This window comes from Carica papaya, chromosome 5, assembly GCF_054855325.1.
Source record: "Carica papaya isolate Zhongbai chromosome 5, ASM5485532v1, whole genome shotgun sequence".
NCBI lineage: Eukaryota > Viridiplantae > Streptophyta > Magnoliopsida > Brassicales > Caricaceae > Carica > Carica papaya.
Genome location: NC_142313.1, coordinates 41,696,047 through 41,719,559, shown reverse-complemented (window position 1 = coordinate 41,719,559; position 23,513 = coordinate 41,696,047). Strand labels below are relative to the sequence as shown.

At 39.1% G+C, this 23,513-nt stretch overlaps 1 protein-coding gene across 1 annotated transcript; it reads left to right on the top strand.

The window, feature by feature from the left end:
• Positions 1–499: 499 nt before the first annotated feature.
• On the top strand, positions 500–2,200 carry LOC110820997 (glyoxylase I 4-like). The gene is made up of 3 exons (XM_022050646.2): positions 500–824; positions 987–1,092; positions 1,794–2,200. Exons 1-3 carry the CDS (start codon positions 670–672, stop codon positions 2,046–2,048), a joined length of 516 nt encoding a protein of 171 aa, XP_021906338.1. The 5' UTR covers positions 500–669; the 3' UTR covers positions 2,049–2,200.
• Positions 2,201–23,513: the final 21,313 nt, after the last annotated feature.

The following is a 23,513-nucleotide window of genomic DNA, read 5'->3' as shown; positions in this document are numbered from 1 at the left end:
TTACATGCATCTCAAGTGTGTGTGTGTGTGTGTGTGTGTGTGTACACATACATACATATTTTACACATTATATACGTAAATCATCTTGTTAAAATCATAATTATAGTATGGATAATAAATGTTAACCAAATATTTACAAGCTAATTGGCAATTTTATTACGTTTTATACAATTTTAAATTTAAGTTAAACTATATATTTAATTATGTTCTTTGTTAATGTACATGTATTTTTTCCTAAAAACATTTTAAGAAAAAAAAAAAAAAAAGGCCGAAAACAAAAGGAAGCACCAAATAGGAAAGTGCCGGATGGATTATAGAAACGGCAGAAAACAACAAATAGGAAAGCAATTGGATTAATGACGTGGCAACAGGGGTGAGTCGGTAGTGATGGTTGTCCTAGTCAGCACGTACAATGACGTGGCAAACTAATCGTGATGACGAAGTCAAAACGTGTCGTATAGGGACTACAGCTGTGGGGTCTATAAAATCCATCCCCCAACCCTTTCGCCTTCTAAGCTCTTCCCGTGAATTTCTGTCCTAAGCCAAGTCTTGATCTCTCCCTATATTACTCTTCTGCTCTGCGCACTTTTCTCTCCACTTTACTTCGAATTGCCCTAACTTAGAGAGAAAAACTCTTGTTTGGCATTCAATTTTCTCGGGAAAAACAATATGAAGGAAAGTGCTGGAAACCCTCTCCATCTCACGTCCTTGAACCACATCTCGTTGGTGTGCAGATCAATCGAAGATTCAATGAGTTTCTACCAAAATGTCCTCGGTTTTGTCCCCATCAGGAGGCCTGGCTCTTTCAAATTTGATGGGGCATGGTAATTAATTGATTCATTAACTTGGAGGTTTCATCGAATTTAAGGAATTAAGATCAAGAACAGGATAAAGAATTGAAAACGATGTCTTGATTTTGATCTCTCCGGAATCTTTTAGGGTTTCCTGTTTCGAGTTTGTTAATTTTCGATGTCTGATTTACGCAGGTTGTTTGGACATGGAATTGGAATACATCTCTTGCAATCGGAGGATCCATCATCATTGCCGAAGAAGAAAGAAATCAATCCCAAAGACAATCACATTTCTTTCCAGGTAAATTTTCAAAACCTAATCTCTTTATTTGTTTTGAGTTTACGTGATTGATTTGACATCACGATAGTTTATTTAATAATGCAATTCTTTATGATTTCGATTTTGATGTCATGTGGAGGCAAAGTGGATCACGACATTGACATGGCTTGATTCATGTATCACCATAATACGTACAAGAAAATAAGAGCCTCACAAATTTGCAGGCAGAGGAGTCTATGAAAATATTGTTTGATTCAGAATGCGAACAAATGGAAAAAGACAAATTTCAAGAAAAAGAATATGTTTACGCAAATCTTTCTTTCCAACAGCTTATAATGAATATATTGACTATTTTTTCTTTACTTTCCCATCACTCGAGAACGAACAAAACAAACATCTTGTTCTTTCTTTAATAAATTTCTAATCACTAGTGGAGTTCTCAGTGACATCTTGTTCTTTTTTAATAATTTTTTTTTTTATCTTTAATGGAACTCTCAGTAAAATTCGAACCCAGATGATGAATTTTTGATCATATGTCACATAAAAAAAAAGGAACGGATGAGTCTTGTAGATTTCTTCTTTCTGAAATAGTTGATTATTTGTCCGCTTTTCATGTTCTGTGGATAATATCATAACATCTCACGTACCCCCGCTCAGGTTTCCTTTCTTTTCTTTCTCACTTAAACAATCCCTCATTTACGTGAAAAATATTGAATGTGCAGTGTGAGAACATGGGAGCGGTGGAGAAGAAACTGAAAGAAATGGGGCTTGATTGCGTGCGAGCGATTGTAGAAGAAGGTGGAATAAACGTGGAACAGCTGTTCTTCCACGACCCAGATGGATTCATGATCGAGGTATGCAACTGTGACAATCTACCAGTGATCCCACTTGCAGGGGAGATGGTGAGATCATGCTCGCGGGCTAACCTGCAGCTGATGGCGCAGCAGCAACAGAACATTTCCATAATAAAATCATGAGCAGATGCTGTTTTGTTTGTTGAATTGATTTTGGTCGACCATGTAATAAGATACATTCCTCTAGATGTGATCCATGATAGAGAGAGATGATCATTTTTCCAGATCTACTATTTTCTTAATTAATTCAATGTGAACTTCTTCTTCCTTGCTTATTGTGGTGTTAATTGGTATTATTGTTCTCTCTCTTTTGCTACATTTTAGACCGTACCTATGTAAATGGGTAAATTATATTAATGATTAATTAGGAAAGGTAATTGGGTATTAGCAAATTCAAATTTGCTGTATACAGTTTTTTAATCTAAAACATTTAAAAGGGTGTTTACTGTTTTGGACTTAAACACTGTGATTATTAATTTGTATAAAAGTGATGATTTATAACTTTTTAAGATTAACAAAAAACTAATTTTTTAAAAATTTTTTTATAAAAAAGTAAGTTCTCGTTCATCTTTATATCTATAAAAATGTTCGTCAACATATCATCATATCATAGATCGCATCTACGAGTGCACGTAAACTCGTTACATGGTCGACCAAATCAATTCAACCCAAAACAGCAGCTGTTTGTGATTTTGGAAATGTTATATTGCTGTTGAGTTATTATCTGCAGTAACACCGTGATATTAAAATGTGCAAGGATCGGTCGAAGAAGAAGAAGATCATTGAAATGTGTAACATTGTAAATTTATATTAAAAAAAAGTAACAATGTAAATTGAAATGTGTAACAATTTAAAATTATATTAAATTTAATTTCTGCTTGATCTAATAATTTGGACTGATTTTTTTGGGTCTAATATGGTCTAGATTTCTTTATATTTTATTTAAAAATTTTATAAAGAACTAGGTTTACAAGGGATAAAAACAAAAGGCATAAGCATAATATATATATATATATGCACACCCACACCTATGTATATTTTTAGGACTAAATATCTCTTCAGTTTAATCCGACCCAAATGATCAGAATTTATGTATCTTTAATTAGGAATTTATAAAATTCACTTTAGTTTAATTATTTTATAGTACTACCTCAACAATCTTTACCAAGTTTTACTTTTGCCAAGAAGCGTGACAGGACAATTCAAATATTGATGCATGGAAAGATACCATCATTTATAATTATTTGAATGCAGTACATAATAATTACCTTAAAACTTATATATAAAATGAAAAATATTTAAAGTAGAAGAAACGTGAAATGAATGTAATCAAGTGGCTACCACAAACTTTAACATGGCAATAAATCTTTTTAAAATTACCAAAAAATTGGTAAAAATAATCTACAACAAAGTAAAAAGTTTGAAAGAATAAAATAACATTTACTATTACATATAATAAGGTATGAATAAATTAGTTATTTGACTGAAAATACAACCATATCATTTTATCATCCAAACATAAAAAAAAAATTTGTCATTCTCATCCTATGTCATTATCATTCAATTACTGTTATTGTCATACATTAATTACTTGTAACGGTCCCGAAATTCTAAAGAAAATAAATCATAAAATTAAGTGCATAAACGAAATAATTAGTTAGTGTAGCACCCGGAAAGGAGGAGGAAAAAAAAAAAAAAAGGGTCACGTCAGCAGCCACGTCAGCAGGCTCGGTCAGCAGTCCCGGCCAACCGGGGCCTGCCACGTGGCAAGACCACGTCACTCCGAAGGGTAGCCACGTTGGCGATCCGCGTGGGTGAAATCCGACGGCCCAGATCAATCGCACGATCGGACGGCCCAGATACAATCGCACGGACGGCCCAGATTCAATAAAAAACGAACAGCTCAGATTAAAACAAAATGGACGGCTGAGATCAAAAGGCAAGGGGTTATAAATAGAACCCCCACACCAGACCACAAACCCTAGCTGCCTGCCGCTCGCCGGAGAAGACGAACCAGAGGCCGACCGCCGCCACCCGCCGCCGCACCGGGGAAATTTCCGACCGCCGATCGAGGTAAATTTCATACCCCCGACTCGTTTTTCCACGCTGATTCCTCCTATGGCCAAATCGAAGCCGAAATCCCGGCCAAACGGCCGGAATACGCGGCCGAAGACCAGCGGCGCCGCCGCGCCCCCTCTCGGTTTTTGCCTCCGACGAGGCCCTTCCCGGCCTCCGTTCGATGCAATTTTTATATCACCGTGATCACAATTCTTTTCTCTACAGGTTAACCGGAGCCGAATCACCAAAACACGAACCTCGCCGGAGAGCCGCCGCACCCGAGAGCGCCGCCGCCGGTAAGCTCCGTTTTTCCGTGATTTTTTGGCCCCCCGAGGGCCCTAGGGTTGTTTTCTCACAAGGACCGATGCGAGTGTGGCCGAATTCGGCCGAAAACGGCCGAAAACAGCCAACCTGAGGCGACTCGCCGCCGCCAGCGGCGGCGCCGTCGCCGGAGCACGGCGAAGCCGCCGTGCCGGAGTTGCGATTTGGGCCGAAAGAGGCCCTGGGCCTAATTTGGGTTTTTTTTTGGAACACGTGCAGGTACTGTTAGTGTGTTTCAGTTCTCCGGGAAAAATTCAGGGAAAATTAGGGACGGCCTGCAGGCGCACTGTGAATCGTATTCGGATCCTGAAAACAAGTAAGGACCCCTCACCCTATTTCCTATCACGGTATTAACGTTCAAAATGATAAAACGGTATTTCTTGAATTAACGAATGTGTGAAATTGCTTAAGGTGGCTAATGGAGCCCGAGTCTAGTGTGATTGGTGATTTACTGTTATTTGGCCTGTTTACAGCTTTAAATGCAAAATGAGGTTTGATGTGTTCATTTTACAGATTTGTGTGCATATACTACGTTTTTATTAATCGTGGATTGAATGACTGAAAAACTGATACTGTATGTTGTCTGTTTGGCATGAATTACGATTTGCTTGTTTAAATGTGAATTGATGATGCTGACTGAGGAAAAGGAAAATGAAAGATTGTGTAGACTGATAATTGTATTATGGGGGTCAGCCTGACTAGATATCCTGGGAGATGGTGGACGGACCGGGTCCGTAGGGAACCCTACCGGGATTGTGGTCTCACATGCCGGACGGGGTATGGAGATCTTATGGTTTTGGCGCCCATACCGGATGGGGTATGGGGACGGCCCGTTTCACCCTCATACCGGACGGGGTATTGAGGTTTATGGTTTTGGCGCCCATACCGGACGGGGTATGGGGACGGCCCGTTTCACCCTAATACCGGACGGGGTATTGAGGTTCATGGTTTTGGCGCCCATACCGGACGGGGTATGGGGACGGCCCTGGAAACTGATTATGAATGTTAAAGGTTAACGGGTAGCGGAACCCCTATGGACCCCCACGGATACTAGTAGGCTGGTAAATGAGAAAAAGATATGTTGTACAATGATTGAATTACAAGAGGCGTGATAAGTGTTATGTTTTACAGCTTATATTATTCAATGATTATGATAATGTTATTGTTTTTCTTATATTGTTTTCATAAATTCCACCGAGGTAAGTGGATGGTAAAGGTTTTCATGTTAATAAACGAGTTTGTTGTAAATTATGCTCCATTGGTTTTTTTGTGTTTTTCGACCCACCTTTACCTCCGTGACGGTGAGATATCGTGATGTTCTTACTGGGCTAGTGTAGCTCACTCATTATTTAACCATTTCAAATCAGGAAGACATGGTTCCCGAGCCCGTTCCGCAGGAGGACGACGAAGGGGATGCCTAGAGACTCTGTAGTCATACTCATAGTTTTATTTTCGAGTTTCTCTCTTAGTTAGTTTAATCTTTTATATTTTAAGTACGTTTTTGATTTTTCGTGTAAGGGATGTTAACTGAAATTTTGATCTCGCTTCCGCATTTGATATATTTAAAATACTCATTTCATTTTAATATTTCTGGGGCCGTTACAGTTGGTATCAGAGCCGCATTTCCTCGGACCCATCCCTTACACTATAGTCCTTTAAAGAAATACTCACCGATTGTTCGTTACTCAACCATTCCTTGTAAATGCAGGTACACAGAAATGAGGAGAGGAAGGCCCCCACTAAACCGAGCGGCCCAAGATAATTCGCTTCGGGAGGATTTGGACAGATTATATGAGATGGTGGAAGCTCTCGTAGCTGCCCAGCGAAGGCAAGAGGAGAGAAGGGAGTTACCCGGACCTCCTCCGCTAGCGCAGGTTGAGCCCCCGCTACAGCAGGCTGATCCCGAGCCACCCCGGCAGGAGCCTGTTCCTCCACAGTACCACCCGGCACCACAGCCGCGGTACGACCCGGTACCACAGCCACAGTACCAACAGGTGCCGCCACAGCACATTCCAGTGCCCCCACCACATCAGCAGGCGCCACCACAGGGTCCCCCAGTTCACCCTCAGCCGGTCCTAGTCCCTCTACCTCGGGACCCCGCTCCTTCCTTGATCGATCCCGGCTTCATAGAGAGGTACAGGAGACTGAACCCTTCTACTTTTGCAGGGGGATCCTCTTTTGAAGAGGCCCAATATTGGCTGGCAGAGACTGAGAGAGCCTTCGAGACCTTGGGAGTAGTTCCTGAGTAGAGGGCTGCCATTGCCTCCTACATGCTGGTAGGGGAAGCAGTACGCTGGTGGGAGCTCAAGCGGGCCACCCTGCCTACACCAGTTACTTGGGAGCAGTTCCTAGCAGCCTTCCATGCGGAATATCTCCCTAAACACATCCAACATCTAAAGGAAATGGAGTTTGCTCAATTGGTCCAGGGAAATATGACAGTGTCAGACTATGCTCGTAAGTTCCTGGAGCTGGGCCGACATGCCCCGGAGACATTGATGGATGAGGGCCGAAAGGCCAGGAAATTCCAGTGGGGTCTCCGCCCGGAGATCAGACAGCACTTACTCGTGATGGAGCTCGAGACGTATTCGGCAGTCTTGGCTAAGGCGCAGATCATAGAAAGGAGCTTTGACACCCGCCCTCAGCTAGCGGGAAGTTCCCGACTCTCAGCCCCGCTCCGCAGGCCAGCACCTATCATGCCTGTCCAACCCAGTAAGAGGCCCAGACCTGCCGTCCAGGCCCCTCCTCAGGCTACGGGGGCAGCACGTGGGAAGATCTGCCAGTACTGCGGCAGGGATCACGGGGACCGACCCTGCTACCGCCTCAACGACACCTGTCGCATATGCGGTAGTGCCCAGCACTATGCAAGGGAATGCCCCAGGAACCAGAATCAGAGAAGGCCTCCAATCCAAGGCAGAGTTTACAACCTTACCCAGAAGGATGCCGACGCAGACCCGGACGTGGTACATGGTAAACCCAAGAAAGAAGTTTGTATCCAAGAGATTCCAGTAGTCCGAGACTTTCCAGACGTATTTTCGGATGAACTGCCCGGTCTACCAAGGGACAGGGAGGTCGAGTTCACCATAGACTTACAGCCAGGTACCCAGCCCATCTCAGTAGCTCCTTACCGAATGAGCCGCATTGAGATGGAAGAGCTAAGGAAACAAATCACTGAGCTACAAAACAGTAGCTTCATTAGACACAGCATTTCCCCATGGGGTGCCGGGGTTACTTTTGCAAAGAAAGGGGATGGAACGTTGAGACTGTGTATTGATTATAGAAGGATAAATAAGGTAACAATTAAAAACAAGTACCCTCTTCCCCGGATTGATGACCTTTTCGATCAGTTGCAGGGTGCACAGGTCTTTTCTAAAATAGATCTACGATCAGGTTACCATCAGGTAAAAGTGAGAGCAGAAGACATCCCCAAGACGGCATTCCGAACTAGGTACGGACACTATGAGTTCCTGGTTATGCCATTTGGGCTAACCAACGCCCCGGCCATCTTTATGGATCTAATGAACAGAATCTTCAGAGAGTTTTTGGATAAATTTGTCATCGTGTTCATCGATGATATCTTAGTCTACTCAAAAAGTAGAGAAGAACATGCTCATCATCTTGCCCAAGTCCTCCAGGTACTCAGGGAAAAGAAGTTGTATGCAAAGTTGAGCAAGTGTGGATTTTGGCTCGAGCAAACCGCCTTCCTAGGACATGTTATATCGAAGGAAGGGGTGTCGGTGAACCCCGAAAAGGTTGAAGCGGTACTTGGTTGGAAAAGGCTGACAACAGTTAAGGAAATTCGCAGTTTCCTAGGGATTGCGGGTTATTACCGCCGGTTTGTCGAAGGGTTCTCCAGTCTAGCGGCCCCTCTAACCCGACTCACAAAGAAGAATGCAAAGTTTGATTGGAATGAGAACTGCGAAAGGAGTTTTTCAGAATTGAAGAAGCGACTGACTACTGCACCCGTGCTGGCTCTACCGAGTGGATCAGGAGGGTATACAGTTTATAGTGATGCCTCCTATCTGGGCCTGGGTTGTGTCCTGATGCAGCATGGAAAGGTTATAGTATATGGGTCTAGACAGCTAAAGAATCATGAGAAGAACTATCCTACCCATGACTTGGAGCTTGCCGCAATCATACACGCCTTGAAAATCTGGCGCCATTATTTGTATGGAGAGACCTTTCAGATCTACACCGATCATAAGAGCTTGAAGCACATCTTCACTCAGAAGGATCTCAACATGCGTCAGAGAAGGTGGATGGAACTCCTCAAGGACTATGATTGTGACATCCTATACCATCCAGGTAAGGGCAACGTAGTAGCCGATGCCCTCAGCAGGAAGAGTGCAGGCACCCTAGCCCATCTAATGGTTTCAGAATGCAGGTCCATTGGGGCTACGCAGCAGGTTTGACTGCGAGATCTGAAGAGGGCCACATGTTTGAGCCACCTAGCAGTCCAACCCGAGTTAATCCAAAGAATAAAGGAAGCCCAGTCAATCGACCCCGCCCTAGTAACCCGCAAGAAGGATGCAGAACAGGGAGTGAACTCAGAATTTCAGATCTCTGCCGACGGATTGATTTGTTTCAAGGACAGAATGTGTGTCCCAGACGACAGTGAATTAAAAAGAGACATCATGGCAGAGTCCCATAGTTCAAGGTTCGCCATGCATCCAGGAAGTACAAAAATGTACCAAACTATGCGACCTCGATTCTGGTGGAATGGGATGAAGAGAGATATAGCCGACTTTGTATCTAAGTGCTTGGTATGTCAGCAGGTCAAAGCAGAACATCAACGCCCAGGGGGGTTGCTTCAGCCTTTACCGATTCCAGAGTGGAAGTGGGAACACATCACCATGGACTTCGTATCGGGACTACCCAAGGCACGATCGGGACACGATGCCATATGGGTAATTGTTGACCGACTCACTAAGTCTTCCCACTTCCTGGCCATCAGAATGACTGATTCTTTGGACAAGTTGGCAAGAATGTATGTCCGAGAAATAGTCAGACTGCATGGAGTCCCAGTAACAGTGGTATCCGACAGGGATCCCAGATTCACTTCTCGGTTTTGGAATAGTTTCCAGCAAGCTATGGGAACAAAGTTGTCCCTTAGTACTGCCTTCCACCCCCAAACCGATGGACAATCAGAGAGGACAATCCGTACGCTGGAGGATATGCTCCGAGCTTGTGTCCTTGACTCCGGAGGCCATTGGGACGACCATCTACCCCTGATAGAGTTTGCCTACAACAATAGTTACCAAGCAAGCATCGGCATGGCCCCATACGAGGCGCTATACGGGCGTCCATGCAGGTCACCGATTTGTTGGGAGGAAGTGGGCGATAGAAGATTGTTTGGCCCGGATTTGGTGGAAGATACCACGTCCAAGATAGTTAAGATCAAGAAGAACATCCAGACAGCTCAGAGTACGCAGAAGAACTATGCTGATACCCGGAGGAGAGACCTGGCCTTTGAGAAAGGTGACTGGGTGTTTCTTAAAGTCACCCCCTTCAAGGGAATTAGTAGGTTCGGCAGGAGGGGAAAATTAAACCCCAGATACATTGGACCCTTTGAAATCTTAGACAAGATTGGTACCACTGCCTACAGACTTGCACTGCCTCCTGAGCTCTCCCGGGTTCACAATGTGTTTCATGTATCTATGCTGCGCAAGTACAATCCGGACCCTTCTCATGTCGTGGCTCATGAACCGCTTTCACTCCGAGAGGACTTGTCTTATGAAGAAGTACCGGTCAGTATCACGGACCGAGAAAGCAGAATACTTCGTAACCGGGAAATATCATTTGTAAAGATCTTGTGGCAGAACCACACGCCTAGGGAGGCGACTTGGGAGCTGGAATCAGAATTTAGGGCCAAATATCTTCATCTGTTTGATCAAGAGTAATGAGGCAAATTTGGGGACCAAATTTCTTTATGGGGGGGAGAGTTGTAGCACCCGGAAAGGAGGAGAAAAAAAAAAAAAGGGCCACGTCAGCAGCTACGTCAGCAAGCCCAGTCAGCAGTCCTGGCCAACCGGGGCCTGCCACGTGGCAAGACCACGTCACTCCGAAGGGTAGCCACGTTGGCGATCCGCGTGGGTGAAATCCGACGGCCCAGATCAATCGCGCGATCGGACGGCCTAGATACAATCGCACGGACGGCCCAGATTCAATCAAAAACGAACGGCTCAGATTAAAACAAAATGGACGGCTGAGATCAAAAGGCAAGGGGTTATAAATAGAACCCCCACACCAGACCACAAACCCTAGCCGCCTGCCGCTCGCCGGAGAAGACGAACCAGAGGCCGACCGCCGCCACCCGCCGCCGCACCGGGGAAATTTCCGACCGCCGATCGAGGTAAATTTCATACCCCCGACTCGTTTTTCCACGCTGATTCCTCCTATGGCCAAATCGAAGCCGAAATCCCGGCCAAACGGCCGGAATACGCGGTCGAAGACCAGCGGCGCCGCCGCGTCCCCTCTCGGTTTTTGCCTCCGACGAGGCCTTTCCCGGCCTCCGTTCGATGCAATTTTTATATCACAGTGATCACCATTCTTTTCTCTACAGGTTGACCGGAGCCGAATCACCAAAACACGAACCTCGCCGGAGAGCCGCTGCACCCGAGAGCGCCGCCGCCGGTAAGCTCCGTTTTTCCGTGATTTTTTGGCCCCCCGAGGGCCCTAGGGTTGTTTTCTCACAAGGACCGATGCGAGTGTGGCCGAATTCGGCCGAAAACAGCCAACCCGAGGCGACTCGCCGCCGCCGTGCCGGAGTTGCGATTTGGGCCGAAAGAGGCCCTGGGCCTAATTTGGGTTTTTTTTGGAACACGTGCAGGTACTGTTAGTGTGTTTCAGTTTCCCGGAAAAAATTCAGGAAAAATTAGGGACGGCCTGCAGGCGCACTGTGAATCGTATTCGGATCCTGAAAACAAGTAAGGACCCCTCACCCTATTTCCTATCACGGTATTAAAGTTCAAAATGATAAAACGGTATTTCTTGAATTAACGAATGTGTGAAATTGCTTAAGGTGGCTAATGGAGCCCGAGTCTAGTGTGATTGGTGATTTACTGTTATTTGGCCTGTTTTCAGCTTTAAATGCAAAATGAGGTTTGATGTGTTCATTTTACAGATTTGTGTGCATATACTACGTTTTTATTAATCGTGGGTTGAATGACTGAAAAACTGATACTGTATGTTGTCTGTTTGGCATGAATTACGATTTGCTTGTTTAAATGTGAATTGATGATGCTGACTGAGGAAAAGGAAAATGAAAGATTGTGTAGACTGATAATTGTATTATGGGGGTCAGCCTGACTAGATATCCTGGGAGATGGTGGACGGACCGGGTCCGTAGGGAACCCTACCGGGATTGTGGTCTCACATGCCGGACGGGGTATGGAGATCTTATGGTTTTGGCGCCCATACCGGACGATGTATGGGGACGGCCCGTTTCACCCTCATACCGGACGGGGTATTGAGGTTTATGGTTTTGACGCCCATACCGGACGGGGTATGGGGACGGCCCGTTTCACCCTCATACCGGACGGGGTATTGAGGTTCATGGTTTTGGCGCCCATACCAGACGGGGTATGGGGACGGCCCTGGAAACTGATTATGAATGTTAAAGGTTAACGGGTAGCGGAACCCCTATGGACCCCCACGGATACTAGTAGGCTGGTAAATGAGAAAAAGATATGTTGTACAATGATTGAATTACAAGAGGCGTGATAAGTGTTATGTTTTACAGCTTATATTATTCAATGATTATGATAATGTTATTGTTTTTCTTATATTGTTTTCATAAATTCCACCGAGGTAAGTGGATGGTAAAGGTTTTCATGTTAATAAACGAGTTTGTTGTAAATTATGCTCCATTGGTTTTTTTGTGTTTTTCTACCCACCTTTACCTCCGTGACGGTGAGATATCGTGATGTTCTTACTGGGCTAGTGTAGCTCACTCCTTATTTAACCATTTTACATCAGGAAGACATGGTTCCCGAGCCCGTTCCGCAGGAGGACGACGAAGGGGATGCCTAGAGACTCTGTAGTCATACTCATAGTTTTATTTTCGAGTTTCTCTCTTAGTTAGTTTAATCTTTTATATTTTAAGTACGTTTTTGGTTTTTCGTGTAAGGGATGTTAACTGAAATTTTGATCTCGCTTCCGCATTTGATATATTTAAAATACTCATTTCATTTTAATATTTCCGGGGCCGTTACAGTTAGGGTTTACATTCCTTACACAATAAATTAAAGTACAAAATAGTGCTACGAAAATTACCCTTTTGAATGAAATACAAAAAAACTAAGGAAATAAACGGAAAATAAAATAAACTTGGCATCCTACTCGCAGCACTCTTGTGGATCGGATTCTGGATCCTGCTTCTCTTAATCTGAAATGGTCAAATAAGGAACGAGTTACACTAGCTCAGTAAGAATATCATACTACTCACTGATACAGAAATGAAGGTTTGTAGAAAAAATAAAAAACAACTTATAGAGTACTTAATTAAGCAAATTCATTTATCAATAATAAAATTATTTACCGTCCATTTACCGTGGCGAGATTTACAAAAACAATCTATAGAGACAATAGCATATCACTTATCATGATTTCATATTCAATCGATAACATGCACATATTATAATTTCATATTCCATAAATCAAAACAACAACTGTCCATTTTCATCAGTCTGCTGTTATCCATAGGGGTCCATAGGGATGTCCCCACTACGCGTGAACTCATTCCTTTAACATTTTCAATTAACGAGTCATCCCCATACCTCATCCGGTATGAGCACCAAATTACTAAATCTCAATACCTTATTCGATATGAGGGTGAAACGGGTCATCCTTATACCTCATCCGGTATGAGTGCCAAATTATCAAGTTTCGATACCTCATCCGGTATGAGACAGCGTTTACGGTAGGGTTCTTAATGGATGCGGTCCGTCCACCATCTCTCAGAATATCCAGTAAAGCTGTCGTTTCGTCCATTCACTTAATCACACAATCTTTCATTTACCTTTATTCTCTAGTTTTTCAATTCAATCGTAACCATACAAACAAACAATACATGCATTTAAAGCTATAAAGTTGATCAATCAAATACTATCATGCATTTAAACTGTAAAATAAATTAACAAAATCAGCAGTGAATAGTTTTCGGTTCTGGCTCCATTAGTAACATGTAATTAATTATAAATGTTTTCTAAATTGCACAAAATACCATATTATTATTAATTTGACTTCAATTCCGCAATAGAGAATAAGGTGAGGGATTCTTACTTAATTTGATCCCGAAAAGCTAAGTTGTTGACTGTGCTTACTGGTGGTTCTCGGGTTCCTTGAATTTTTTTCGGAGATTAAAACGCGCTACAAGTACTTACAAATATCCCAAAAAAGTCAAAAATAGTGTCAGGATCCCTTTTTGGCCAATTCTGAAATTCCAACAGGGCGGCTCCGCCGTGTTCTGGCGATGGCGCCACCGCCCGCAACGGCAGTCCGCATCGGGTTGGCTGTTTTTAGCCATTTTCGGTCGAATTCACCCAATTTTGCATCAATCCCCATGATAAAACACGTTAAGAGGCTTCGGTTGGCCCAAAGAAAAATGAAAATCGAAACTCACCAACGACAGAATTCTCCAATGCAGCGGCTCTGCTGGCTCACTTTGCAGTTGGGTGTTTTGCGCCAGTCAACCTGTAGAAAAGGAAACAATGATCACAATGGTAAAAAGATTACACATAACAGGAATCAGGAAGGGCCTCATTGGAGACAATTTTTGTAATTCTCCGTGGTGGCACTGTCGGGCTTTGCTCGTGGTTTTCGGCAAATCCGCCAATTCTTTTACTCCGATTTGGCCATGAGGGTATTTAAAATTAAATTCTGAGTAAATTTTTTTTTTTACCTCTTTTAGCGGTCGAAAAGGACTCCAGCGTAGCTGCGAGTGGCGGTGGCTTCCTTCTTGGCTACTAGGTCTTCTTCTCTGACGGGAGGGGGGGGGGGGGGTCTGGCGGATAGGGTTTGGTGTAAAGAGAGTTATTTATATCCGTTCCTATTTAATCTGGACCGTTCGTCGTATTTGATTTGGATCATCCAATGGCGGACACGCGGATCGCCCGCGTGCACCGCGTCAGTGTCCGTTGCCACGCATTGCATTCTGGTTTGTCGGGGCTGTTGACTGAGCATCCTACATTATACAACTTTTTTAAATTATATTTTGACCCCCAGTTTCTGATTTTTTTTTCAAAAATATCTTCAGAATCTAAATTTTCACATCTTTTTCCCAAAATTGTTTTTAATTTTGTCCTCCATCAAATTTTCTTCATTTTTACATTAAATTAAAATTAAAAAATTACAATTATAAATTAATTTAATTTACATTAAATTAAATTTGGGCATTACATTACCCATCATTAAAATTTATCCAAACATGACCTAAATAAAAGGTGGCAAAAGCATTAGGTTGGTAGGTAAAGTGGTGAAGTGTTGCATCTTAAATAGTGTGAGTCTAGTAATCCAAAATATCACTAGTTTATACTTTAATTCGAGCTAGTATGGGATACATAGGATCCTATGTGAGCCAGAAAAGATGACCTCACAAGGCTAGATACTTCAGATGACCAATATTGAAGTAGTATTGTAAAGGAATAATGAAAAGAACCTCCCAGCAATGCATGAAATAAAATATAAAACTATAAAATCTCAAACAGTAGGAGAATCCCAAAACTCGACTGTTTCCCTATTGAAGAATGAACAGACAACTCATAGGCAATGACTTCGTTAAGGGAACCCACCAGAGTCGTAACAAAAGTGAGTCTTCATAGAGCAATTATCATTACTTATGGATCTTAACCTTGGTGATTTATCCATAATTAGGGTGAAACTTAGGTGAAACTAAGTAAATATTCGAACCGACTTAAGTTACGACTAAGAGTAAAATATTACTCGAACCCAAAGTTAACTGGTTCTCTTTAAAATTAATTAAGATGCAACAGTTGACTGAACATATATAAATAAAATATTGTCTCGATACATGCTGCAAAAATTATATAAAAAAAAAATCAATAAATATAATAATTACTATCAGTAACCACATTCATACACCACAAAGTATTTATGGCATATTTTCAAATTATAAACTTAAAATATAATTACAGTCAATAATTATATATATATATATATAACGTGTTCTTGAATTATAAATTTTTGAAAGGTAAGTTTCATTATAGATTTTTCAAGAGAAAATCATTATCAACAATTAAACATGACTTTCACTACTTCCTAAGTTTTAAACATAAAATTTTACTACTTTATAAAATTATTCGTTCTTGTTCTCTAACCTTTATTTACTATTTTAGTTATTTTTTCTATTAATTTTGAAATATTTTATGTTATTTGAATGTAGTTTTTGGTGTCAATTGCATTTTGTTCATGTATATAATTTTTTTGGGTGTTAAAAAAATCACACCATTAGATTTTTCCAATTAATTTTTCACCAACGAAAAGTCATTATCATCCAATCACTGTTATTATCATACATTAATTACTTGTAACGGTCCCGAAATTTCAAAAAAAATAAATCATAAAATTAAGTGCATAAGCGAAATGATTAGTTAGGGTCTACATTCCTTACACAGTGACTTAAGGTACCAAATAATACTACAAGAATTACTCATTTGAAGAAAATATAAAAAAACTAAGGAAATAAACGGAAAATAAAATAAACTTAGCATACTACTCGCAGACCCTTGTGGATAGGATTCTGGATCCTGGTCCTCTTGATCTGAAATGATCAAATAAGGAATGAGTTACACTAACTCAGTAAGAATATTACGCTACTCATTGATACAGAAATGAAAGTTGGTAGAAAAAATAAAAAATAACTTATAGAGTACTTAATTAAGCAAATTCATTTATCAATAATAAAATTATTTACCGTCCACTTACCGTGGCGAGATTTACAAAAATAACTTATAGAGACAATAGCATAACACTTATCATGATTTCATATTCAATCGATAACATGCACATATTATAATTTCATATTCAATAAATCAAAACAACAACTGTCCATTTTCATCAGTCTGCTGATATCCATGGGCGTCCAGTCTGTTGGTATCTATGGGGTCCATAGGGATGTCTCCACTACGCGTGAACTCTTTCCTTTAACATTCTCAATTAACAGGCCATCTCCATACCTCGTCTGGTATGAGTGTCAAATTACTAAACCTCAATACCTCGTTCGATATGAGGGTGAAACGGGTCGTTCTCGTACCCCATCCGGTATGAGCCCCAAATTACCAAGTCTCGATACCCCATTCGGTATGAGACAACATTTACGGTAGGGTTCCTGATGGATGCGGTCTGTCCACCATCTCTCAGAATATCCAGTAAGGCTATCATTTCGTTTATTCACTTAATCACACAATTTTTCATTTACCTTTATTCTCTAGTTTTTCAATTCAATCGTAACCATACAAACAAACAATACATGCATTTAAAGCTATAAAGTCGATCAATCAAATACTATCATGCATTTAAACTGTAAAATAAATTAATAAAATCAGCAGTGAATAGTTTTCGGTTCTGGCTCCATTAGTAACATGTAATTAATTATAAATATTTTCTAAATTGCACAAAATACCATATTATTGTTAATTTGACTTCAATTCCGCAATAGAGAATAAGGTGAGAGATTCTTACTCAATTTGATACCCGAAAAGCTAAATTGTTGACTGCGTCTACTGATAGTCCCCGGGTTCCCTAAATTTTTTTCGGAGATTAAAACGTGCTACAAGTACTTATAAATATCCTAAAAAAATCCAAAAATAGTGTTAGGACCCTTTTTAGCCAATTCTGGAATTCCAGTAGGGCGGCTCTGCCGTGCTCTTGCGATGGCGCCACCGCCCGCAACGACGGTTCACCTCGGGTTGGCTGTTTTCAGCCATTTTCAGTCGAATTCACCCGATTTTGCATCAATCCCTATGATAAAATACGTTAAGGGGCTTCAGTTGGCCCAAAGAAAAATGAAAACTGAAACTCACCAGCGATGGAATTCTCCAATGCAGCGGCTCTGCTGACTCACTTTGCAGTTGGGTGTTTTACTCCAATCAACCTGTAGAAAAGGAAACGGTGATCACAATGGTGAAAAAATTACGCAGAACGAGAATCGGGAAGGGCATCATCGGAGGCAATTTTGAAATTTCCTACTGTGGCGCCGCCGGGTTTTACTCGTGGTTTCAGACAAATCCATCGATCCTTTTGCTCTGATTTGGGCATGAAGGTGTTTAAAATTAAATTCTGAGTAAAGAATTTTTTTTACCTCTTTTAGCGGTCGGAAAGGGCTTCAGCGTAGCTGCAAGTAGCGGCGGCTTCCTTCCTGGCAACTGGGTCTTCTTCTCCGACCGCGCAGGAGGGGGGGGGGGGGGGGGGGGGGTTTGGCGGATGGGGTTTGGTGTAAAGAGAGTTATTTATATCCGTTCCCATTTAATCTGGACCGTTCGTCGCATTTGATCTGAACCATCCGATCGTGGGCACGCGGATCGCCCGCGTACACTGCGTCAGCGTCCGTTGCCACGCATTGTATTCTGGTTTGTCGGGGCTGTTGACCGGGTATCCTACATTATATAATTTTTTAAAATTATATTTTGACCCCCAGTTTCTGATTTTTTTTTCAAAAATATCTTCAGAATCTAAATTTTCATATCTTTTTCCCAAAATTGTTTTTAATTTTGTCCTCCATCAAATTTTCTTCATTTTTACACTAAATTAAAGTTAAAAAATTACAATTATAAATTAATTTAATTTATATTAAATTAAATTTGGGCATTACATTACCCATCATTAAAATTTATCCAAACATGACCTAAATAAAAGGTGACAAAAGCGTTAGGTTGGTAGGTAAAGTGGTGAAGTGTTGCATTTTAAATAGTGTGAGTCTAGTAATCCAAAATATCACTAGTTTATACTTTAATTCGACTAGTATGGGATACATAGAATCCCGTGTGAGGTAGTAAAGATGACCTCACAAGGCTAGATACTTCAGATGACCAATATTGAAGTAGTATTGTAAAGGAATAATGAAAAGAACCTCCCAGCAATAAATGAAATAAAATATAAAACTATAAAATCTCAAGCAGTAGGAGGATCCCAAAACTCGACTTTTTGCCTATTGAAGAATGAGCAGACAACTTATAGGCAATGACTTCGTTAAGGGAACCCACCAGAGTCGTAACAAAAGTGAGTCTTCATAGAGCAATTATCATTACTTATGGATCTTAACCTTGGTGATTTATCCATAATTAGGGTGAAACTTAGGTGAAACTAAGTAAATATTCGAACCGACTTACAGTGAAAAATCACGAGTAAGTTACGACTAAGAGTAAAATACTACTCGAACCCAAAGTTAACTGGTTCTCTTTAAAATTAATTAAGATGCAACAGTTGACTGAACATATATAAATAAAATATTGTCTCGATACATGCTGCAAAAATTATATAAAAAAAAAATCAATAAATACAATAATTACTATCAGTAACCACATTCATACACCACAAAGTATTTATGTCATATTTTCAAATTACAAACTTAAAATATAATTACAGTCAATAATTTTATATATATATATATAACGTGTTCTTGAATTATAAATTTTTGAAAGGTAAGTTTCATTATAGATTTTTCGAGAGAAAATCATTATCAACAATTAAACATGACTTTCACTACTTCCTAAGTTTTAAACATAAAATTTTACTACTTTATAAAATTATTCATTCTTGTTCTTTAACCTTTATTTACTATTTTAGTTATTTTTTCTATTAATTTCGAAATATTTTATGTTATTTGAATGTAGTTTTTGGTGTCAATTGCATTTTGTTCGTGTATATAATTTTTTTGGGTGTTAAAAAAATCACACCATTTGATTTTTCCAATTAATTTTTCACCAATGAAAAGTTTTTTGTTTTTTTTTTCCCAATTGATGAGATTTGGATTATAAATAAAATTAATTATAACGAGATTGATAATAAAACAAGACTTATAACTCAAATTTATTAGTTAAATGTTAATGGTTTTCTTCCCTAGTAACTTTATATATTTTTTAATTATGTAATATATATATACACACACACACACAAACAAAATACTATTCGATTCGAATTCATAATTTCTTATAAATTAAAAAAATATAAGTATAACAACTATTCAAATAAACATTAATTGACGACGAAATTAATTCCGTGTTATTTTTGTTATTAAAATTAAATATTTATTTATTTTTTGAATTAATTCGGGCCGGATTGTTGTTGGATTTGGGCCATGCTACCAATTATAAACAGCAATTATAAACTGTTATTAAATTTTTTAATCACAAGCCAATTGAACAAATGGTTCTTGTGCACTATCAATATGTATATATATGTCTGTATGTAAGAAATGCATGTATTGCCAATTATAAAAAATGAACAAACCAACAAACAAGGAAGAAAGATGATAGACAATATAAACTACAAACTAAATAATCATACCATATATATATATATATATGTATATGAATTAAGGTAGAACAAGAAATATTTTTATCACACGAATAATATTTACATAGATCAAAATCAAAATAATCAAAGACCTCTTAAAAGCATTTGCTCATAGTTCTCCATAGATTCAAGCCTTTGAAGGAGAAGTTGGTGTTTGAATTTCTTGATAAATGCTTCTGCACTTTCGTTGATATCCATCGATGGTTTACTCTCTAGCTTATTTGCAGTCGCAACAGCTTCTGTCAGTGATGATGATGGTATATTCTTCGACTTGGTTAAAACTTTCTTCTCTCTGTCCGCCATTGTAGATCTACCATGAGAAGGACGCATGGAAAAGTTGCTCTTCGTTGTTGGAAATTGCTGCTTGGTCTGCTTTCTCTTCTGGCTTAGCTTTTTATGGTTCTTGTATGCTCGTGAACCCTCTTATTTATAGTGAAGCCAAGCCAATGATTATAAATTTTATATTATAATGTGTGTGTGTGTGTGTGTATATATATATATATGTGTGTGTGTGTGTGTATATATATATATATATGTGTGTGTGTGTATTACATGTGGGAATTTTTTTGGGATTGGGTGGCCAAATCTGAAAGTTGAATGATGACCACAATTTTCAAAACCAATGAATAATTACATAATTAACTTTTTCTTCTTATCGTTTTTGATTTAATTGGTTGACTTTTTTATGGGGTCAAACTAAGCAGCAGCCTCAAGTTACGCACACGCATGTGGCTTAAGCAAATTTTGACCCAAATATTTTGTTCTTGTCTACCAATACAAGTTTAATTAATTAATTAATTAATTAATTAATTTAATGAAGACCATTAAACTCTAATTATAAACACATCATGCATGCAAACAAACTTTATATCATCATTATCAAATTTATGTTTTATTTATATATTTCTATTCAAATTCATTAAAAGATATATAATACAGAAAAAAAATGTCGAAATTTATTATTTTACATAAATTAAAAAATAATTAACTACTAAATTAGGGATAATTAGTTCTTTATTTTACATATTTATTAAAATAAAACAATTAAATATCGTCAAATTCACTATTTTATTATTCAAAAATTAGTTTTTATTTTTTATTTTTTTTTTTTATTTTTTTACTAAAAAACTATTTTAATCCATATCAAAAATTATCGATTCGATCTAATAAGAATTAAAATTAAACTAATTTAACTTCTATCCTCAATATATTATTAATATTATTAGATCTATTTTGATTTCAGACTGATAAATACTTTTAACAAAATTATAATTTGATTTTTTTTTTATAAAAAATGTTACGATATTTATGTAATTAAATAACATGTTAAATAATAATTATACATGTAGTATATCAAATAATAGTTGCATTTTCAATATTACTAGTAAAGGTAGTCGTGGCAAATTAAAAATCATGGGAGGAAGCCGAAATATAAGGTGGTGAATGATTCCAAAAATAATTGAATATAATTAGAATTTTATAAAATGAACTACAAGAATTATTAGGTGTATGGCATCTACACCTAACTCTTGCCTAACTGTAAATGATTGATTAGTACACTATGCGCACGTGCTGTATTATTAAATTCTTAATCCTTAATTAAGTATTGTTAATTAATTAATTAGTTTATTATATAATATAATTAGATTAAATTAAATTGGTACATTGCACATGATTGCCCTCAAATTATGTTTGTGTCATGTGTGACAAGTTGTCATCTTAGGGATGGTTTAATTATGTTTATATGGCCGGTCGGTCCACATAAATTATGCAATAAGTTGCAAAACTATTGGTTACCAAACATGAGTTTAATATTATTTTATTATTTATTTATATTATTAATTAGTTTAAAATAAGAAAATTACAGTGGACCCTCTACCTAGTGGGTCCGATTGTTATGTATTGATTCGTTAAGGCCCAACTCCACATATATCTGCGAGCCCAATAATTATTTAATTTTTAAAAAAAATCATATTATTTTGTTATTTAAAAATAATAATTTAATTATTAATCGACTTAAAAATTATAAAAATTTAAAATAAAAATATTATTTGTTAATTAATTACAAATACATACAGTAATTATATATTAAAATTTTATTTAATCGTAAACCCTTAAATTATATATTATACAAACTTTTATTTTTTATATCTTATGTATCATACAAATTATTCATTATACAACAATGCATGGGATTTTTTTTTTTTATATTTTAACAAAAATATTTACTTCAATTTATTTTTTATACAATTTTTCTAGAATTAAATTCTATATATATTATAGACTAATCTAATCAAAATTAAAGTTAACTTTTTTAAAAAAAATACATAAATCCAGGAACAAGTTTTCAAGAATTGCTTCTAATTTTAGAAATACTATGTAACACCCAAATCATTTTTTTTTTGTATTATTTTTATTTTTATTTTTGTATTTGATTTTTAAGATTTTAATTTAATTTAATTTCTTATTTAATGAAAATAAAAATAATAATAATGATAAAATTGGGTAAAATTATTATTTGGATTTAATTGAAATTGATTTTGGGAAAAAATGGTGAAAATTTAGATTCTGGAGGTGTTTTTGAAAAGAAAATCGGAAATCGGAGGGTCAAAACGCAATTTGGAAAAGTTGTGCTACGTCATCAGCTACGTCAGCAACCCGGTCAGCAGTCCCGACCAACAAGGACACGTCGCGTGGCAAGAAAACGCTGACACGGGACGGGCCACGTGGGCGATCTGCGTGCGCGCGATCGGACGACCCATATTCGTTCCCGCGCGCACAGACGGCTCAGATTTCACACGTACGGACGGCCCAGATTCAATCAGGCACGGATGACCCAGATTTAATCTTGATGGAAGGTTGAGATTAAAAAGTGAATGGTATAAATAACCCCACCCACACCTGACCACAAAACCCTAGCCGCCAGTGCCTCGCTGGAGAAGAAGAACCAGACGCCGGAGGAGCCGGCCGCTGCCACCCGCCGCCGCACCGGAGAATTTTACGACCATCAATCGAGGTAAATTTTCTCTCCCTGGCTCGTTTTTTGATGCCGAATTCGCCTATGGTCAAACCGGAGCAAACCACCGGCCAATTGCCCGAAAAACCCCACCGAAGTCCAATGGCGCCGTTGTGGCTTCCCTCTGCTTTTGCCTCCGATGAGGCCCTTCCCGGTCTCTGTTCGATGCAATTTTTATACCACTGTAATCACCGTTCTTTTCTCTACAGGTTGACCAGAGCAAAACATCAAAACGCGACTCACGCTGGAGAAGCCGCCGCACCCGAAAGCACCGCCGCCGGTAAGCCTCGATTTTTCGTGATTTTTTGGCTCACCGAGGGCCCTAGGGTTGTTTTATCGCAGGGACCAATGCAAGTTTGACCAAATTCAGCCAAAAACGGCCAACCTGAGGCGGATCGCGGCTGCAAGCGACGGCGCCCACACTGGAGCACGACGGAGCTGCCGTGCCAGATTTCTGATATTGGTCGAAAGGGGGTCCTAGGTCTGATTTAGGATTTTTTTGGGATACGTGCACGTACCGGTAGTGTGTTTCAGTTTTCCGAAAAAATTTTTTAGGAAATTTAGGGATAGTCCGTAGGCGCACCGTAGAATTGATTTCAGACCCGAAACAAGTAAGGACTCCTCATCCTATTGCATATCACGGTATTAAAGCTTAATAAATAATT

What these genes read in the sequence shown, in the direction of transcription:
- LOC110820997 (XM_022050646.2), top strand. Translation starts at nt 670, where the DNA reads ATGAAGGAAAGTGCTGGAAACCCTCTCCATCTCACGTCCTTGAACCAC. An exon ending in TTCAAATTTGATGGGGCATG is followed by an intron (nt 825 to 986) that starts GTAATTAATTGA and finishes TGATTTACGCAG; the next exon opens with GTTGTTTGGACATGGAATTG. An exon ending in ACAATCACATTTCTTTCCAG is followed by an intron (nt 1,093 to 1,793) that starts GTAAATTTTCAA and finishes TTGAATGTGCAG; the next exon opens with TGTGAGAACATGGGAGCGGT.